Here is a 20363-nt window from a genome sequence, read left to right as displayed (position 1 = left end):
TTTTTTTTTTTTTGGGGGGGGGGGAGGCCCCAGGTAGTAACAATTTATGGGTGGAATTTTTTTTTTAAATGTTGGTGATTTATTTTATTACATTTATGCTATTGTGGTATCGAGTTTGCGTGTATACGATTGCGCCACAACGGCTACGACTATTTTATGGTTTTCCACTGATTTATTTATTTTTATTTATAATAATAACAGACATTTCGTATGCAATTTATAATAATTATAGTTGGTATGTTATTATCTAGTATTACAATGTTTAAAACGCTCATATTATAATATATCACATTAATATTTAAATATCTTAAAAAAGCCAACGTACAAACATATGTAGATAATGCTATCAATATGGGATCCGTGAGGGGGTGCGAGGGGATGCACTTGCACCCCCAGGCTTTTAAAAAAAAAAGTTAGGTTAGTTAGTTAACCTGTTTTATTTTGCATAATTATCCACATTATTTATGTTATTTATTATTATACTTATTTTACATAATTGTCTATAAATATTTTTTATATTATGTGTATATTATAATACTTATTGTTTAAATAATAAATGTAAACGCCTAGGTTTTTTTTAAAAATTCTTCGATTGAATTTCAAGTTTTCTAATCGTAGCCACAAGTTCGCGTTACATTATAGTCGTTGAAAAAAAAAACTAAAATAACTTTCTATCGTTATACAACTTGAAAAAATATTTTTACGTATTTAACTATTATTATTATCATTATTATTACAAAATTATTATTATTGTTATTATTACGTATACAAGAAATTATTATTAAATTACCAAATTAAATTAATTATTTAGAAATACAGCTTATACTTGCACGATGCACCTCCCTGATGAAATTCTTGGTGGCGCCTATGGCTATTAAATTTAAGTTTGATGATAGGCCAATTTTATTTCATTAAAATACTAAAGCTATAAGCAAACAAAACAAGGTTAATTCTGCTAAACGCAAATATACTATGTTGCGCGTACGTTGAAGAGAGAAACAAAAATACATAGTACTCTGACATCCTCTGTTGTTCCATATCAAATTGTTCAGCAGAGAGGTATTTTTCAGTTCTAAAAACAATAAAATCATAATAATATGTAAGATCTAAACAACTAAGGAACTTTTAAACTCTTTAACAATTTTAACAATTGGATCAGATACAAAGATGTAACCAATAAATTGAATAATGATGGTGTAGGTAGTTCATATAATTGCCAATAAAAAATCTCGACGTAATGGGAGTATGATACTCTGATTCAAGAATATATTATTTTATTTTTTATAATTTTATATAATGTCATATCAAAATATATTATTCTTGATTGTAATTGATAACCATTCATAAACACTTGATTATAATACAAAATATGTTGCTGAGGAGGCCAGGGGGGTTTACTCGTGCACTGCCGGAGTAAGATACCTACGGTACTCACTACTCGGAGCACCGGCGGTCAGTCATCGGCAGCCGTACATAATAATAATAATAATATTATTACGTCGCACAAAATACGAACACGCTACATAGTACATGCTTACACACGTGACACGTCTTCTCCGAAATCAGAATTTCAATGCGACGATAATCTACAATTTTTTTAAAAGTCTATCATTAGAATTATGGCTATAAAGTTCGTCTTACAGAAGGTTACATATTAATATAATAATAATAAGCACTATGGCAAAAGTTGTACAATGTACATCATTTATAATATTATAAATTATAATTTATCACTAGGGCTCGAAAGTTGTAGGAGCTAAAAAAGGTAAAATATGCATGAAAATGTTAAATATGCAAAAATATAATTCTGAATTCCAAAAATTAAATACATCAGATGTTGTTTACAAATTAATCATATGCATAAAAATTATTTATAACTAAAAAAAAGTATAACTGGTTGGCATTTTGACATCTCATTGAGCTGAAAATAAAATTAATAATATTTTTTCAGTATTTTTTAAATTACGAAAAAAATACATGTTTTCTAATACCTGTTAAGTTATTGCATTGAAGCACCAATATTTTCTTAAGATTTTCTATTTCAAATGAACGACGATTATTCGATAGAAGATTTTTATATCGAGAAAACTATCTTTCAACGTCAGTTGAAGTCATCGGAGCATATTTATAAAATTGACTATGGCGATGACAATATATACCTTCGTTGGTCATTTTGAGTTTTATATTCAATATTAGTTGAAAATTTGAAATATACAGGTTAAGAAAGAAAAAAATCAATTTTTTTAGAAAAATATGAAATATGCATAATATGTGTATAAAATCAATGAAATATGCACTTTTTAGATAAAATTGGCAAAATATACAAAATATACATTTTCAATTTTTTAACTCGCAATTGTATATTTTAAATTTCTAGCTAGGTCTGCTATAAATTGAGATCATACCGAACAATATGCAATTCCTACAACTTCCGAGCCCTATTTATCACTAACCTAATATTAATCCATCGTTTTAGGGGCTATTAGTGATGCTTCTATAGTTCTGCTAATACAAATAACCATTGGTATCCCCCCAAAACAAAACATTTCTACTTTGTGTAGAAAACATTTTATTTTAATCATAGGCTTAAAATAATACATGGTATAATATGAAAGATAAGTAAATTATCTAATCCCTAGAAATGCATTTATTCAAATTCAGCTTAAGTGTCTGAAAAAAAGTGTGTATTTATTCATACAGATTACAGGATCTTATTTATTGTATAATTTTAACGATTCAGATGATAAAATAGTTTACCTATCAGTTCTTAACCAAATATTCCACTAAGTTAACTAAATGTTGATTAACACATTTCTTAAAAGGTGGGTCATGTTAATATAGGTCATACTAATATTTAATTTTTTTGTCCAAAATCTTTAGAACGAGTAAAATAAATCACTCCAAAAATACTAAAATGCTTAAAATATTGAGAATATATTATATAATATATCAATAATTATAATAGTAATATACTTTTTTTCATCAAATTGACAAGCCACATAGGTAAATTTAAAAAAACGGGGAACAAAATTTTTTTTATGAAAATCACGTATTTTCAGAAATTCTATAAGAAAAAATCAGGTAAGTGGTGTGCTGTACATTACTACATTAGGTGTCGCGTTAATCACTGTAATGGGTGTGTTAAATATGAACTCAATGATATAAAATCATTATATACGAAGAACGATTTTTATTAAAGACGTAAATAAGTCTAAATATCTGCTAAAATATGGGTCATCAGGGTTCCACTCGGATAGGGAACTGCTTATATTATGTAAATTGTTAGGTATAATTTGCAACTTCTATATGGCAGTACATTTTGTACTGATTAGGTTAGGTTGCTGATTAGTTGACAAGTATTTTTTGTTTATTTGGTCGAAGGTTATTTCAATGTTTCATTTCGAGTGTGCTCTATCATACGGTCAAAAAGGTAAAACGTTCTCAGTAGTACGATAACCGTTTTAGAGACCATAAATGTCATATTTAACAATAAAATAACATCAACAATTTTTTTTCCAACTTAATAAACATAATATTATTGTTCAAAGCTAGACCAAATCAACGAGACTAATAAATGTGTTATAGTTTTATTTTTATTTTTACACAGATTGATAATATCTTTTTTCAGTAATGATAAATTAAAAAATATCTGTTTATAGGAGATTGAACAAAAGTGATAAGACGTCAGGCATTCGTTGGTGATCTGTTTATATTTTTCAAACAAAGACTGCAAAGATGTGGTATAACTGTGAGTCTTGTGAGATCTTACTATAAACGCTGTTTTTGCTAAAACTCAACGCAATAATGCCGTTTTCTTGGTGCGATTGCGCGTATCGTATCATTTGCCAACGAGCAAAGAAGTCGCTATGGAAACGCAGAAAATCGATCGTGTGAAACGGCACCGACGCAACGACTTCCGCCGCAGCCACGCACCGCTGGCTTTTTAGAAGTTTTCTCTGAAATTGATTTTCTGCGTGTAATGGGCGTAGTGTGACAATATTTTATTTCACCTAGGTTGGAGACGTGCTTACTCGCGTGACGAATGGTTCTAAATCGAACAAACGCATTTAATAATTTAGATATTTTTTTGCGATTCTTTCACGGCGGTGGGTCGTTGTACTAGAAGGGCCCTATTAAGATTTTGTCACCCGGGGGCAACAACATTTTACAACTGATTATTGAAGAAACTTAGCCCTTCTGGCTCAAAAAATATTTTAAAAAATAATTACAAAAATGAGCTTGTTTGGCACTAAAATGTATTAAAAGCAATAAAATAATGAACATATATTTATAATAAATAGGAATTCACAGTTTGTCGGTGCTCTGCTAGCTAACCTTGGTACACTATAAAGAATTCACACACGCAAAATACAAATGATAAGAGGTGGCACACTAAATAATAATAATAATAAGTGGCAATATACAATGTATATAACAATAAGTAGTGATTTGCTCCCAGACAATGACAATGAAAAGAGGCGATTGACGCTTTTAGAATATAATATGAATACGACCGCTGCAAATAGAGCACATGGCTACAAAAAAAACAATAGTACCAGTTGTAAGACGATTCTCTTCGTGGCGATTCGTATCTACGAAATGAGACGTTCAACAATAACATCACCATGGCCCATGGGGTTTGGCTAATAAAAATACAAGCCAAAAAAAACACTTATAACATATTTTGGACATTTTTTTAACGCATCAGTTGTAGTTACATTATAGACTATTTTCGTGTTGTTTTTATAGTACTATATCCATGTTGGGTTACTCAGTTATAATTATAATAATAAGAAATTTACTAATTTATTAAAAATATGTGATACCGACAATAGTATTTAAATACCTACACCCACGATCCGGTGAATTGCGCCTAAATAAAAAAAGCGTGTAAAATCCGCATTTGAGAGTCTAAAACTATCAACGGTGTAAGTTAACACCCGACTGGACATAGGTTACCTAACCGACTGGATAGTGACATACTGACATAGTGTACTTTGTAATAAAATAAGTTCCTAATAATATTAGGTATACTTATAATATTATGATCCATACGGACCAAACTACAATATATTTACATGTGTGTCATTTAGTATAAAATGTATAATATTTTTATTATATCGCAGTTATCTGTGATGTGCGTCCCTAAACGACGACCTTAAGTTTCCATACGGCGTACCGGAAAAAAGGAGTTGAACCATATTGTTTATTTTAATAGGTATTACATTATATTGTTACCGGGCGCCAGATGGTTACCGCGATAACATTATTGTGAAATATAAAGAATGTCGTACAGTATTCGTTGCACAGTTCCAATAGTAATAATAATAATAATAATAATAGGTATACCTATACAGTATACACTATATATATATTATGGCACTCGCTGTATGTGGGTGGCATTGCACGCCGGGAGAATTATTTAGAGTGAAAAATGTCTCAGGCTCTGGTATACATCGATAAATTGTGTGATGAATTATCCGGAAAAAGGAATGTCGTGTAAAATCAATTAAAACCGAACATTTCATGCGTTTCTGGAAATCTAAAAACTAACATTATAATCGTATTATCGCCACTTGGAGACACAGACTCGTCTTGACATTTATGCGTATACTTATAATATTATCTTATGTTTATCTTCCGCAAATAAATATGGTAGTTTTTATTGTTACGATGTAATTGAGTACCTAGGTAATTGTGTAGGTAATTACAAAACTTATATCGATGCACATTATGCTCGCGATTTCTAAATAATTTTCAAGCGAAAATACTTTTGAAAGAGAAATCGTATCCACTGACGAGTAGCCAAATTTTCAGCGGGACCTGAAGACAAAATAATATGTAATAGGTATATTATTAGTGTACGTAGAATGGACCACGCGGTTTTCGCCTTTCTCCGCAGCCTGGAAAACACACAGTCCTTCTCTCTTTTTAGCTATATATAACTATATAACTTTATATATATATTTACTTAAGTTATCATAACAACTGCATGAAAAATAAAAATACATAGATTTTAAATAAACTATAGACTTTCAAGCTTTGTATGTAATATTTACCTACTCTAAAACCAGTCCAACGATAAAATAAATAAAAATGTAACAGTACTTGGCAAATAAAATGTTTGAAATAAATCAAAAATCGTATTAAATGAACACATAATACTCAACAAATTATTTTACAATCTATATTGTTGTAAAAATGAGTCATTTTTCAGAGATTTCAGCTGGCAGAAAGTTTGTAGTTTATTTCCAAAAATAGGCCTGGTATTTGGAGGTATCCGCCATTTAGAGATGTCTGTTAGGGGAGTTTTCACTGTAATATACAATATTAGTTAATGCTGACTATCGATAAGAACTATAAGAAGAGTTTAGGTATCTTTAGGTACTTTTACAATATATATTATATACCATAATATGTATTGGGTATAAGAAATATTTAAATAATTTATTTTCACAGCTATTTAAATGAAATGGGCAAATTTGATCACATGGTGTTACAATTTTCTGATCCAACCCTGCTGATATAATAAGATATATATTGATCCAATCGTATTTAATGTTGTTTTATATTCCTTTTTATAACCCACCTGATCGCTTTTGAAATTCACTGAATGTTACATCTAACAGTTTGTATTTTTTTATTATTATTATCTGCGCTAAACATTTTTTGTTCTTATGCTCTTTCAATAATTAATTTTAAATATCCCGAATTTTACTTGACCTTTTGGATGTTATTTTCGATACTTATTCCAAACACAAATAACGTGCCTCTCTTTATAATATTATTATACGTACAGACCAAACTACAATGTATAATATTATACTATTATATTAAAGTAATCCGTATAGAGTAGTGTAAAAGCACTTACTTAATTCAAATGAATAAAAAAAACCTCGAACAAGTCAATCTTAAATACATGACTATTTCAATAATAATCGTTAGTTTAATATCCCAAAAAGCACGTAGACAAACTGTACTAAAATATCAGAAAGTGGACTTGGAAGCAGATTCATAGCATTATATAATTATTTAGCCGTAGGAAAATCTTGACGAGGTTTCAACTTTCTTCTTTAACATGTTATTCACGTTGTATACGTTTCAGACAGTTTCAGTAGAATCTATCGATCCGGTGCTTTAACCTCCGTGGCGTTTCCAAGGTAACCGATGAACTTATCGTTGCCGTTTGGCCACCAGCGCCATTTTTGCCCTTGTGAATAAACTCTCAATCGGCGGTGAATATAAGCAGCATTTTCTGCTGCGTAGTGTCGAAATGAATAGAGTGAAATGTAATAAGTGGTATTTTTTTTAAATTAATTTTTCTTACTGTGGTATTAATACCTAATAGTAAAATAAATTACACAATAATTCGTACAATTTACATAAATAGTACCTAATACTAATACAGGCTAGCAGGCCGTCTTGGCTCGAAATCATTTTTCGTAGGTATACAATGATTATTGAGTTCTAACTTCCACATCCATTATTACTGTTATTTGATATAGAAACTTAATGTACCTACATCAAAGCGTTGCCCACTTTTCAATAATATAAAGCGGTAGGTAGCACAAGGTAATAATTAATAAACGTAATAATCGTATACAACTCCTATAAAAAAATTATAGTTTAATCAACCTACTGTAATTTGACGACTTTGGTTTTCTACCCGAAACTATAGTTATTAAGTATAGGTACCATTACAATATCGGCGACAAGAACATCGTCCGGAGGAAAGTCCTGCAGCAACTGTTGTGCGTTCCTAGGACATTTCGTCATGCGGTCCAGGACATAGGCATACTTGGTCTCAACGAGCAGGACGAGAGAACAGCAGAGGTTTACCAATTGACGGGAAGCTGCCCTGGCTATATGCAGCGTATCCACACTGGTGGGTGCTTGCGACAACGGGTCGCGAAGAAGAATATCAAACGGGATGGCTTTTGGCTAACTGGTTCTAAGTATGTAATTTTTAAGAGTCATATTTAGGGCGATCGAAATTCATGTTATTAGGGCATTTTCAGGGAAGGACGACCGCTGCAACTCGACCTCAACTCAACACAGAACGAGACAGAAGGCGAGCGGCTGGTAGAAACACCGGCTCGTGAAGACGATGAAAAAGGAGAAAAGAAGACACCAGGTCTTAAACCATGTTTTGAAAGAATGAAAATATGTAACGACGCTGTTGTCTCTTGTCGAGCTGCGTTAAAAAACGTAGAACACCCACAGTGTTTTCGTGACGGTCTCCGTCCAGAAGAGACCACGGTTTTCTAATAGATAACCGAGAGTAGACAACCGTGGGAGAGACAATTATGTATGTATAATATTTTTATTTGCAAAATAAACGATGACCACGTCGCGGAAATAACTCAAAATCTGTTCCCGTGGCGTGGTCGGTTCCAAAACGAAAAAAAAGGTATTATTACGATAGTTCAATATTATTAAATAGAGCGATTCGGCACCATACCAGTTTTCGAATTGGTGTACAGTAGATTAATATACAAACGAACATAATTATGACAGTTATATTAAGCTTTTGATTGTTCTTATTATACGGTAAAACTTCGCAGATTGCGGGCTGTCATGGCTCAAGCGAAGACAATTATTGAACAATTAACAATATTATTTCGTCACTCGTCATGCTATGCTTTTATAAATTCTCATAATAGGCAACTACGCAACGTCGCGTGAAATAAAATATATAGACAAAAACAAACTGTTTAGATGTTTATAATGGTTGTTTAATTTTTTTGTTTTGTTTAATGGTTTTAATTTTTAAATGAAACAATCCAGCTTTTTTTTTTAAATGATTAATTTTCTTTTACTTGACAGTTGACATTTTTACCTATTATATAACATAATATCAATATATAATTACGTCAGCATTACATCTTCAATGTGACATATAATATACCCTATTTTAATAGTGTTAAATTAAACATTTTAATCACTATCTGTATTATTTATTTATGACTAACTTTGAAATGTGTAGTTAATATTGTTCAAAACTGAGAGTATAGGGTTGATGATTGATATCTGATAAACTCTACAACAACATGAAAATATCGAGTTTCTTTTATATTGTGTATAATTTGTACAATTAGCTTTAAAGCTCCACAGGAGTAATATATTTTGATATTTTCAATAAATGTTTTTACACACGCTGAAAAACTACATAACGTGCAGTTACCAATAGGTCACCACTTATTAATATTAAAGGATAATCAAATTGTCAAACATAAGTAGTTCAGCAGTATAGATTTATTGTTCTTCAATGAGTATAAAATTAAAATTATCTTATTTTAGATTGCTGTGTAGTATTAATCATTAAGTATTTATATCAATGGAATACGCAGGATTTTATATATGATTACTGGCAGTTTAATAAATTATTTTTATTGATTGCTCAACACATTGAAAAACGTAAGAGAGTCTGGAAGTTTTTTTATTCTTTTTATTGTATAAATAGCATTAAACATAACATAATAATTAGAAAAAACCTTCTAATTAATGTTCGGAGAATGTACCCAAGGCCATTGTAATATTACAATTAATTAAAATTGAATTATGAAATTTTAATTAAATTTCTGGATTACCTAAGTCATATGATGTGATACTCTTTGATTTCCAACATTTTTCTGTAGTGAGAGAACCCCATAGTGTAAAATTACCTATTATTTTTATTTTTACACTTATATAATTGTTGGAAATTAAAAATAGTTATACAACATATTATTTCAGTATACTTGAAATAGTTATATGTATAACCATATAAACTAGTATATGTAAAATAAATATTTATAACAATGTCAGTGGGTCCAGTGTTCCTGGGTCCCCCCGTAAATCCCCTACTATAGGTACCACTCAAATACAAACATGAACGGCGTTAAAAAAAAACTTACAATCTCAAACGGCCTTTAAGTGTGTTAGTGTCACAATCAGTGTGCTTGTATTAACTGCTAAAATAGACAATCTATGTTGTACAAAAACGATCATAGGTAATCTACGTCATAATTTATTCGTAGAATATAACTATTACAAATTATGCAACCATATTTTTTTTCTGTAGGTACCTACTTATTATATAATTTACATATAATAAAACTACCCATAGTAAATAACATTATGTTATAATAAAACAAGGTTCATTAGTAGGAAATCATCAACCTGAGGCAGTCACTGTTGTGGTAGGTAAGTATTATAATATGTGTAATTATTTTATTATTTTATATTTTCAGTAAATTCGAAATTATAGCTATATAATTAATATTTGTGGTGGACAATTAATTTATAAGTAAGTATTGTCTATAAGTACTTCTATACCTATAGTATTTAATAACATTGTTTTTACTCTAGTTGTTATTTAAATTATCAACTGATTATAACAACTTAACTGAAAACTGATTCGATCACTAATGAAAGGTGATATTAAACATATTTTTTTTAAAACTGATCTAGAGTGGTGGTGTGAGGTTTTTGAACATTAAAAAAGACGTTGAATAAAATAATGTTGGAAAACACTGATTTACTTGTACATACATGGTGGACATGCATGCCGCATGTTCACATAGCTACATTAGTATTTTTGTTTATTAAAACGGCTAATGTATTTACTATATTGTATGGGTAAACTGCGTCCCCAAAAAAGGTTAGTTATACACTATAGTATACTAGTATACTAAATACTTATCTAAATGGTGGCCAGTACAATTTTTAAATTGACCCACCTTCGTAAATAATGATGGGTGACAATCCAAAACGTACTATAGCCATTCTTAACGGAGTTGAGTTAGAAATCAAATTATATGTACTTAAAACATATAGCTAGGAATCGATGGGTGCCTCAGAACAAATGAAAAAACTATTATTATTGGTATAAATCATTATAATAAACATAACAGTTAGACCAATAAGTACTATTTTTAATGAATTAATCTTTGTAAATTAAAGAATTTGAACATTCTCCAAAACGCACTATTGCCAATCTTTTTTAGAAAAGGTATTATCCCCACGTTACAGCAAAACTCACTATTACTGGGGCTAAAATAAATGGGGGGGAGGTAATGGGGACATTTTCCCGGGCTGCAAAATATTGATCTATTTAAATTCTAAATATTTATAAAAGCCAATCGTGCCTAAACATAGTTATCACTAGTATTTATCTATATTAGACTTATTCAAAATACCATTTTTTTTTTTGCCTCTCGCCCATTGTCATATGAAGAATTTTTTTTAAATGTCATCGATCATTTCTATTTTCTATAAAATCAACCTGTGATCGCCGCTCATTATATTGCAACCATTATAACTTTTTAATTTTTAAGATAAAGACTTTCTTTATGGCTCATTTTAAAAATTATTGCAAAAAAGGTGTTTGTATTCAAAAAATGTTTGTAGATCAAATAACAATGTATATGGTATAGACCAAGGATGAGCAACTGGCGACCCGCATCCGCCCCTCGTGCCATTTTTATTTGGCCTGAGGTACATTTTCAAATTACATTATTAACAAAATAAATGCTAAATAAAATGTATATTTTGAATGACCCCCTTGTTTTTTGCTTTCTATGCTGAAGATCGCTAGATTTTAATTTTCTAAAAATTGGCCCTCTAATAACTTTGAGTTGCCCATCCCTGGTAAAGTCTATACTTTCTAGTGTGCTTATATAGTATACAGAAATAATATTGATAAAAATGCATCAACAAAAACAAAATACCGCAACAGACTTGATATGATCATACAACTTTAATTGATGAAGCCCAATATTAAGAATATTTGTAATTATAAAAAGCAATTTCTCTCATCTCATTAAATTTTTTTATTATTTTCTACGTAGATACCCACTATTTCTATTTTTAAATATTTTTTTAAATTAAATACAGTAGGTATAGGTGCACTTTATTATTATATTTTTTATTGTGTGTTTGAGTGTTTGAATTTAAAATGTTAACGATATTGAATATTCAACAGTAAATTAACAAACTAACATTAATCGATTTTTGATATTTTGTTGGAATATTCAAAAACAAATAAGTTCGTTATCATCACTAAATCCCATGAAAGACACGGGGTCCCTAAAATGGTGGGTTATCGGTCAGCTGTCCTTTTTGCTCTGCCCTTCCACCGGCACTTAGTACTACGTAATATTATTTTCTAAGCTAAATCTTGATTGTAGCATGTACAATTAGGCTTGATGGAAAAAGCTTGATGATTTCATATAATGGAATATCAATGTGATAAAACACCTACTTAAAGTTTTTAGTTTATATTTTTGCATAATTTGAAATGTTAGGTTTTAAAAAACATATTTTTTATTATAAGAGTATATTTTAAATTTTTAGTACATATTTTGAGAGTTTGTCAAAAATCAAGCACTTCGGTAAATATTTATAATGAATCAAGGTCAAAAATTATATTAAATTCGAATAAAGAATGAGATCAGTATAGGCTGTAATATTGCTATTATTATACATATAGATACAATATTGTACCTAGAAAATAGAACAAATTAGGTACCTAAAATAGTAAAAAATAATTAATATAAATAAAATTATCAAAGAAAAAATTGTATTTTATTTTTAGCTCATAATTAATCATAATGTGTGCTATTAATAAAATATTCATAGAAAAAATGTACCTAATTTTTCAGTGTAATATGGGTGGGTAATTTTATTGAATGGTATTTTTGATGATTTTTTAGTGCATTTAAGTTTTTGTATTGTCCTTAATTTCCCATAAAATAACTTTTCGATAGTATTTTTCCAATTAATTCACAAAATACCAAGGGGAGGCATTGTCCCCTTAAATTGTAGAGAGGGAACCTTTCCCCCTCCCTATGACCTCAATGTATACAGTACAGTATAAAAAATAACCTACCACATTTTGACCTGACACGGTTAACGGTAAAAACAAATAGCAGTCGAAGTACACTATCTCCCTCACTTAAAATTAAATCGGTTACCTACGTGCTGTTTCCGACGTTGCCATTTCCAACGCTAGTATTGTTACCAACAAGGTTCATTTTACCACAGAGTATTGACCTATACCTATTGATACTGAGTAATATCCGATATGTACAATTTTGGAAAAAACTTGAAACATACGGATAAGACTGCCTACCTACCTAATATTTTAATAATTATGTGCTTTGTAATGTCAAAAAATACTCAAGGGGCGATTTAAAAAAAACATATATTATTAAATGTTTTTAGTGTATTATATAGCAACCATAGTATAAACACACCTAATATAATATTGTATCCAATACAATTTATAATGTACAAACAAAAAAAATCCGGAGAAGTCGGTTTGCTGTGTAGAAGGTTTCCAGGGTATCTCATCTTTAAGACTTCATCGGCACTGTAATGAATTTTCAGTAGGAGTATTTTTTTTCCTGATGTCTTATTTTTAGTAAAATTCTAATATCTAAATAATATCATTTTCGACATTATAGGTAGTACCTAGATGTCAGTAAACCGATATAGGAAACATCACGTTATTAATAAATATGTAGACTATACATAATTTTATATTACCTACTAAATAAATATTTATTTATGTTAAAAATATTTCCGTCTTAGATACTTTTGAAACCTTACATTTTATTTAACAAATGTTGATAGTTGAATTATTTATTTTTATACTATTCAAGTATTGACAACAGGTCATCTAGTATAATATAAAATTTATTAATATCATTATTAAGAAATTTGACGAATTACATAAATATTTAAACAATTTAGTTTTCTTAATTTATATTCTGTAATGAATACATAATAATATTAGATATTATAATAACATACATTTAAAAAAAAATACATAGAAGATGCTATAGGTACTAATCAATTCGACAAAATATAAATTTAGTAATTTACTACCCAGTGTTGTCATACAGTTCTTGTATAACAATTATTATTGATGGCCCTTATGACCTTGTTTTTATTGATGAAAACCTGCATGAATACCCAATCTAAATTTATGGGCAATGTAATCTATGTGTTTACGAAATCCGTGATGATCAATAATTCCATGCTTATGGTCAGTGTGATCTTTCTCCTTATGGTCTGGGTGATCACAGTCTTCATGTTTGTGGCCTTTGGTCACCTTATGGTCACCTTGTTCATGGCTCAAGTGAGTTTCGAAATCTTCATCAAATTTCTCTCCTCCGTGATAACCGTGAGTACTCATGCATTGTTGTATTAACACAATTGCCAATAAAATTAATACAATCTAAACAAAATTAATCATTTACAAATTTATTTTATGATCTTTCATCTAAAGAAATGTTAGCAATAAGAATTTAGTAAAAATATCATTCATTATTAACATAATATTGTATTCAATGCCTAACATATTTTAAAGTTTTTTTTAAACATATTTATATTATGTTAATTTAATGAATATGAACAAAACTTAAATATATTATTGTCTCATTTATAATAAGTGTTAATCAGTAGAATTGAATGATATTATATTTTATTAATAATATAATTAAAACATTTAAAAAATCACTGTTTCACTTGGCTGAGCAAGTCCACAATTTTTTTTAAAATTTGTTAAGATACGTAAAATATAAAAATTTAAGTTAATTTAAATTAAGCAAATTAAAAGTTATTTTTATTTTTTGAACTCCATAAACTTGCAATTTTCACAAGTTAAATTGAAGAAAAAGTTACATTACTAACTTAAAAAAATCAGTTAAATTTAGTTTAACTAGACAGGTATTTATAATCCACGCCTAAGCACAATTAGCAAATTTGATAACAGTATAGGTGAACGAAAATCAAAAATTTATATCTAGTAAAATAGCTCATCTACGAGAGGCAGAAGAACATAAGAGTAATATTGGCCTTCAATGATAGAACCCTACTAACAGTATTTATTAATTTCTAAGCCTAATTTTTTAAAAGATCGCGGGTCATGGCATTTACTTTTTTTTTTAAATATTGAACTGGTCCATTTGGTATTGTTACTGTTCGAAGATAGTTAATGTATTTGAATGAAATTGTAATTCTCTAAAGCAGTTTATATTAAACTGTATTTTTACACGTAATCTCGATCCCTATTAAAATACAGAAATAGTGAATTCAGCACTAGGACAGTAAAAAATGTAGTATTTGTAATTTACATACGTAGGTGCCTATATCTAATACATAAACATGATTTAAATTATTTAAATTTTATTTTTTAAATCTATGGGATTTATTTGAGAAGAAATTTAACTTAACATGACTATACAATTATTAATATACAATTATTTGATGACTGATTAGCAAAGCCTGAATAAGTCTATGATATTTTAAATTGAGTTAAGCTAAGTTGGTAAAAAAAATTTTAAAAATTTGTTCTCCTATTTTTTTAAATTTAATTAAATTAATGGTTGTATGGAGAATTCAATTAACTTATTGATTTCAGTGAAGTAATTTTTTTTTAAAGTATATATACAATTACGACCAAAATATTTTATTCTATTATGTTCTTGAGAATAGTAAATTCGTACTTATATTATATTAGTATTAATTTTTATAAAGACACCATATCATGCATTATTAATATTACTATTATTCATGGTGTGGTTTTTTATGTATGTATTTAGTTTATTTATTTTTATTGAACAGCTCTAGTTAAATTAACAAGAATAAAATTTGATTACATTTTTAATTTCCTAATTTCCGATTTTAATAAAATATGTTTATGCAATATCTATGCTTAATCAATAATAATTTTATAATATTTATTATTCAATTGTTTGTAAGTCAACATAACTTGGATTTGATTAAAAGTTACTAGTTATTTATTATGAGTTTATATAAATAAAAATCAATCAAGTTAAAATAGTAAAGTTAAGTGCTTAAAATTAACCAGGCTTGGTGATTAGTATACTACAAATCGTGGAGAATTATTTTACGAGTTAGTTTAGAAGTTACTTTAAACGCTTAATAAATTGTTAATTTGCATATTGTTAAACAATAGACTGTTAAAATATATAAAAAAGAATTATTGAAAATTATTAATTTTTTAAACTATCATTAGTTAGTTTATTTTGTTTTGAATATGTGTATACTTGCCGAAAATTTCATGATGTTGAGTAGAAATGAATACCTTCAACGAAAAAAATCTAAGAAGTAACCAGTATTATTACAACTCTTTCTGAAAACTGTGAATAAAATGTCAGAATTACTCTATTTAAATACAGTGTTTGGAGTGATAAAAAATTATCTATACAATTATTGCGTTGATAAAAAATGAAAGGTGAACCTCTATATTTATTATTTTTCGTGATTGGTTTTAATGAATTAGTTTAAATTTTTCTATACCTAATCTCACAATACAGGATGTAACAGAAACATCCAACATATTAAAAATGTATACTAGTTAAACGTATATGAAAACAATAAATTATGAAAATTATAAAGATAATAAATAATTTTAAAGTTTACTTGTGTCTGAAAATTCCTAAAATTAAGATTTTGGGAAAGTTATGTTTTTAAAAAAATTATTGCAAAATAATTTTGGCATTTTAAAAAACTTTAAAAAATAAGATACCTATCATAAATAAAAGTTTTTAAAATCAACATTTTTCTAAAAAAAAGTAGAATTACAAATTAGGTCCCACCCTTCCTACGATGGGAGTTTATTTATTTTTATTAAATTACTTTACGAACAATAAAATAGGGAATTTCTAATTCCACAAAATGTGGATGAAAAAAACTCACATTTTCGAAAAAAGTTCAACCCGATTTTCCATAGAATGATTTTTTTATTTTGTTGAAATTAAAAAAAGGACGATTTTAGATACTTAAAATTTACACCAAATGTTTATTTTGTCTTTTTCTATAGGTACATGGAAAAAATTTCAAAATATTTTGACTAGTGCTATTTACAAACATTTGGAATATAATTTTTTCTATAAGTGTCAATAAAATCTTATTAGCTTGATTAAAAAGTCTGAAAATTTAATACAAGATGACTAGTGAAGAGCCTTGTAAGAACTTCATAGTAAAAAAAAAGGTTGTAAATTGAAATGATGATTGTTTTGAGACAATATTTATTAAAATCGGTATGTTACAAAAATATTATTCTTTATCACTTTTGTAATAAATTATTTTACTCTAAAATTACTCAGAAACATTATTTTTAGAAAATGTGTTTCGTTTATGTTGCGTGTGGGTCAGAGACAGAAAACACACAGTGCGCTGATATTAATATATTATTATCTTCTTAATGCACTAAAAAGAAGGTAGCTTTTTTATCATCAACACGGATATTCGAGACATGGTTAATCGAAGTTTCGCTGTAGTTAAATAGAATTATAATATGTGTATGATGTATTAATATATATTGTATTATTATATAATATAGAGATGCAGATTTGTCGTGAACGACGACCGTCGATGCCTCTCCACCATGGTCTTTTTTTTCAATAGATGTATTTAATATTTTTTATAGTTTATTTAAAATCATGGTATATAATACTACATCTCGTATACAATTTTATAGTTGTTATATAATAGTTTATAATCTACAGATAATTGGTTTGACCGATGACCGTTTTCACTAATAATCATCTTCGTAAAAAATAATTTCCCTATTACAAAACATTACTAACGCCTTATTATTAAAAAATACCATTATCTAAGTACTTAAATCGTTGATATTTTGTAGTGATCCTTTTTGGTGAAGTGTTTTTGTCTAAAGAGGATTGCAGGTCATCATGCAGGTATTTGTCTAAGACACGCCCTACATAGGAATTTATAAAATAGGTTTTATTTCCAACTTATAGGTCGATCTAGTGAAGAAAAGAGAATTCATAAATCATATTTGTATGTGTCGTCTATACTATAGACATCGAGTTTCCCACAATTTTTGATTTTAACTCCTAAATCGGGGAACAAATATACTAAAACAGTGGAAATTTAAAAAACTGTCGTATTTTAAATGTTTGGAAAAAAATACTAAATAAACAACGGGAAAGTCGATATCAACAGTGCTCTATATGTGCGTTAAACAAAGACAGCATCACCTCTGAAAAAATCAGTTTCAGTGCAGTTCGATATAGTTGATTTTTCTTCCATTGTTTGTCGATCTGGTCAACTATATCTATTTTTTTAATAGTTTTTATCATAGAAATATTTCTCACTAAATTGTAGAAATACAGTGATGTGTTCATTCCATGAATATTACACGACACTCATCAAATATTTCTATTTACCTCCCCTCCCATGAAATAAGCTTCAGATCTATTATTAAATTATTAGAAATAGATACTCAAAATAATATTAAGTGCATATAATATTTCAATTTATATCGCTCGAACAACTGATTTATTGTTATTCAATAATTTTCTACATCGATTTCCACTATAAAGGTAACTCGGAAACTGTGCACCATCCTCAGAGTGAAAATCTACATTAAAATGTTTACGAATGTTCGAGCGAATGTATCAAAACAATGTAATGTAGCCCTGCGCACTGTGGCTCAATATGTATGGTATATAGTATTATTATATTATGTAGGTCGCTGTTGTGTCTTAATAATATTAATATGATAAAATGTATCTTTTAAACTTTGTCGAAGAACATAATAAATATTATATTGAAATAAATTCCTATTTCTCCGGGCACATCGTAATATCGTATATTATACCCATAATAATATTATTATATAGATACCAATACCAGTCCGAGAATTTCGTTATGTTAGTAGTTTGTTATACATATATATTATTTTTTTATACCCGTAGTGACTGAGTGTGCAAGTCTTGCACACTCCACACAAGTCACAACCATAATATTAATGTTATTATTATTATTTTTATTATATCACGTAGTCGAGAGTCTCTCGCCGCTTTCGTTGTTTATAAACCAGTTTTCTGGCGGTTACCGTTGAAATTCTTCGACCGGTTGTGTGGCACTACCTACAAAATATATAATATTTACTTACCCATTATAGGAGAGGGACGCTTTAGAAGGTCAACCAGTCGGTCGTGGATCGCTGCACCGGCCACAAAAATATTGTTGTAAGTGCAGACTGCAGATGCCAGATAGGTACCTACTACCTATAATATTATTAACGACTATAGTGTAGGTACAAGCCTACAACTTAAAATGATGTTATAGCAGTGGTTCCTAACCTTTTTGATACTACGGACCACTATGAGAACTTTCGATACGTCACGGACAACCTCAATTGTATACCTTATTTTTCTTACAAATAAGAATCAATTTTTTTTCACATATTTTAGAATTTTGATAATTATTACATGAATGAGACGCTTTTAATAACATGGGTTTCACTATGTAATATAAATTTATAAATAAACGACGTACTATATACGATTGTCAATAATTAGTGTCATGCCTCAAAGGAAAATGAAATTATTAAATAATTTTTACATTTTGTAAGTATGGTTCGCGGACCACCAGACAATGTCTCGCGGACAACTAGAGGTCCTCGGACCATAGGTTGGGAACCTATGTGTTATAGTATAATACAGTTTCGGGCCCGGCAGACATTCCATTTCACAATTTCACGCCGTATAAGTCGCATCAATACTTTATTTTCGTCCTCCCAAAAAATGCTACAATGATACGTATTGAGATGCATTCGCTTCAAGGGGTGAGTCTAACGATAAAAAAAAACTGTCAACGGCGTAGCCACACCACATGTAGTTATTAATTATAAAATATTATATAACTTATAAGTTAGTAAAGCATATTTTATAATGTTTATCAAAATCATAACCATATAAAATCTTGTAATTTGAAGGTAGGTATTGTATTTGAAACTTATCCATCGATGAATCCCACCCACCTCCCGCCAAAACCTTGCAGAGAATAAGTATATTTAAGTGGGACGTCGAGTGGGAGGGGGAGAGGGGAGCAATGAATATCAAGAATTTTGTTTAACATTTTTATTCCCGCCTCCCCACCTTGGAGGGCTTTCAGTGAAATATTCGTTGATATTATACAATGAGCTCTGCAATATTTACTCGTTATAGCTATAAATATTATTACGCAATAGGTGCGTACATTCTTTTTTGTTTTAGTTTCATTGTTTTAGTCTTCATAAGACGAAATATTTATGTTTATTTTATACCTTATACTGTTTAAGTTGGTACTGAGCGTCACGGCGGTGGACGATTTTAACGGTATAATATTATATACCTATATAGTGTAGGTAGTAGTTACCTATTATGTAGCATGTATAGGTGGCTTGATGGCTATAGACACAAAGACCGACCGACAAAGAATTGGTGCATTGTCCTCAGCTGTTTTATACTTCCATTCTCTTTTTGTTTTAGATCGACTGTTTGAGAATTATTTGCTTCACATACAAGTGGAACGCATTTCATTGTTATGATAAAAAA

The 20363-nt window shown here is 29.0% G+C and overlaps 2 protein-coding genes across 2 annotated transcripts in view; one reads left to right on the top strand and one right to left on the bottom strand.

Annotated features, from left to right (window-relative positions):
• The window catches only part of LOC111031248, an 18282-nt gene extending 9979 nt beyond the window's left edge, over positions 1-8303 (top strand). Inside the window, exons 2-3 of the mRNA XM_022311119.1 lie at positions 7692-7955; positions 8019-8303. Of these exons, the coding sequence (XP_022166811.1) occupies positions 7692-7955; positions 8019-8268 (514 nt within the window). The 3' untranslated portion in view covers positions 8269-8303. The remainder of the gene's footprint in view (positions 1-7691; positions 7956-8018) is intronic.
• A 5470-nt stretch (positions 8304-13773) lies between these two features.
• LOC111031271 lies at positions 13774-16150 on the bottom strand. The gene is made up of 2 exons (XM_022311148.1): positions 16063-16150; positions 13774-14224 (listed from the first exon to the last, which is right to left on the bottom strand). Exons 1-2 carry the CDS (start codon positions 16072-16074, stop codon positions 13934-13936), a joined length of 303 nt encoding a protein of 100 aa, XP_022166840.1. The 5' UTR covers positions 16075-16150; the 3' UTR covers positions 13774-13933.
• Positions 16151-20363: the final 4213 nt, after the last annotated feature.

Source organism: Myzus persicae, unplaced genomic scaffold (genome assembly GCF_001856785.1).
Source record: "Myzus persicae strain clone G006 unplaced genomic scaffold, MPER_G0061.0, whole genome shotgun sequence".
NCBI lineage: Eukaryota > Metazoa > Arthropoda > Insecta > Hemiptera > Aphididae > Myzus > Myzus persicae.
The sequence above is the reverse complement of the archived record's forward strand: the minus strand, read 5'-3'. Positions and strand labels throughout refer to the sequence as shown.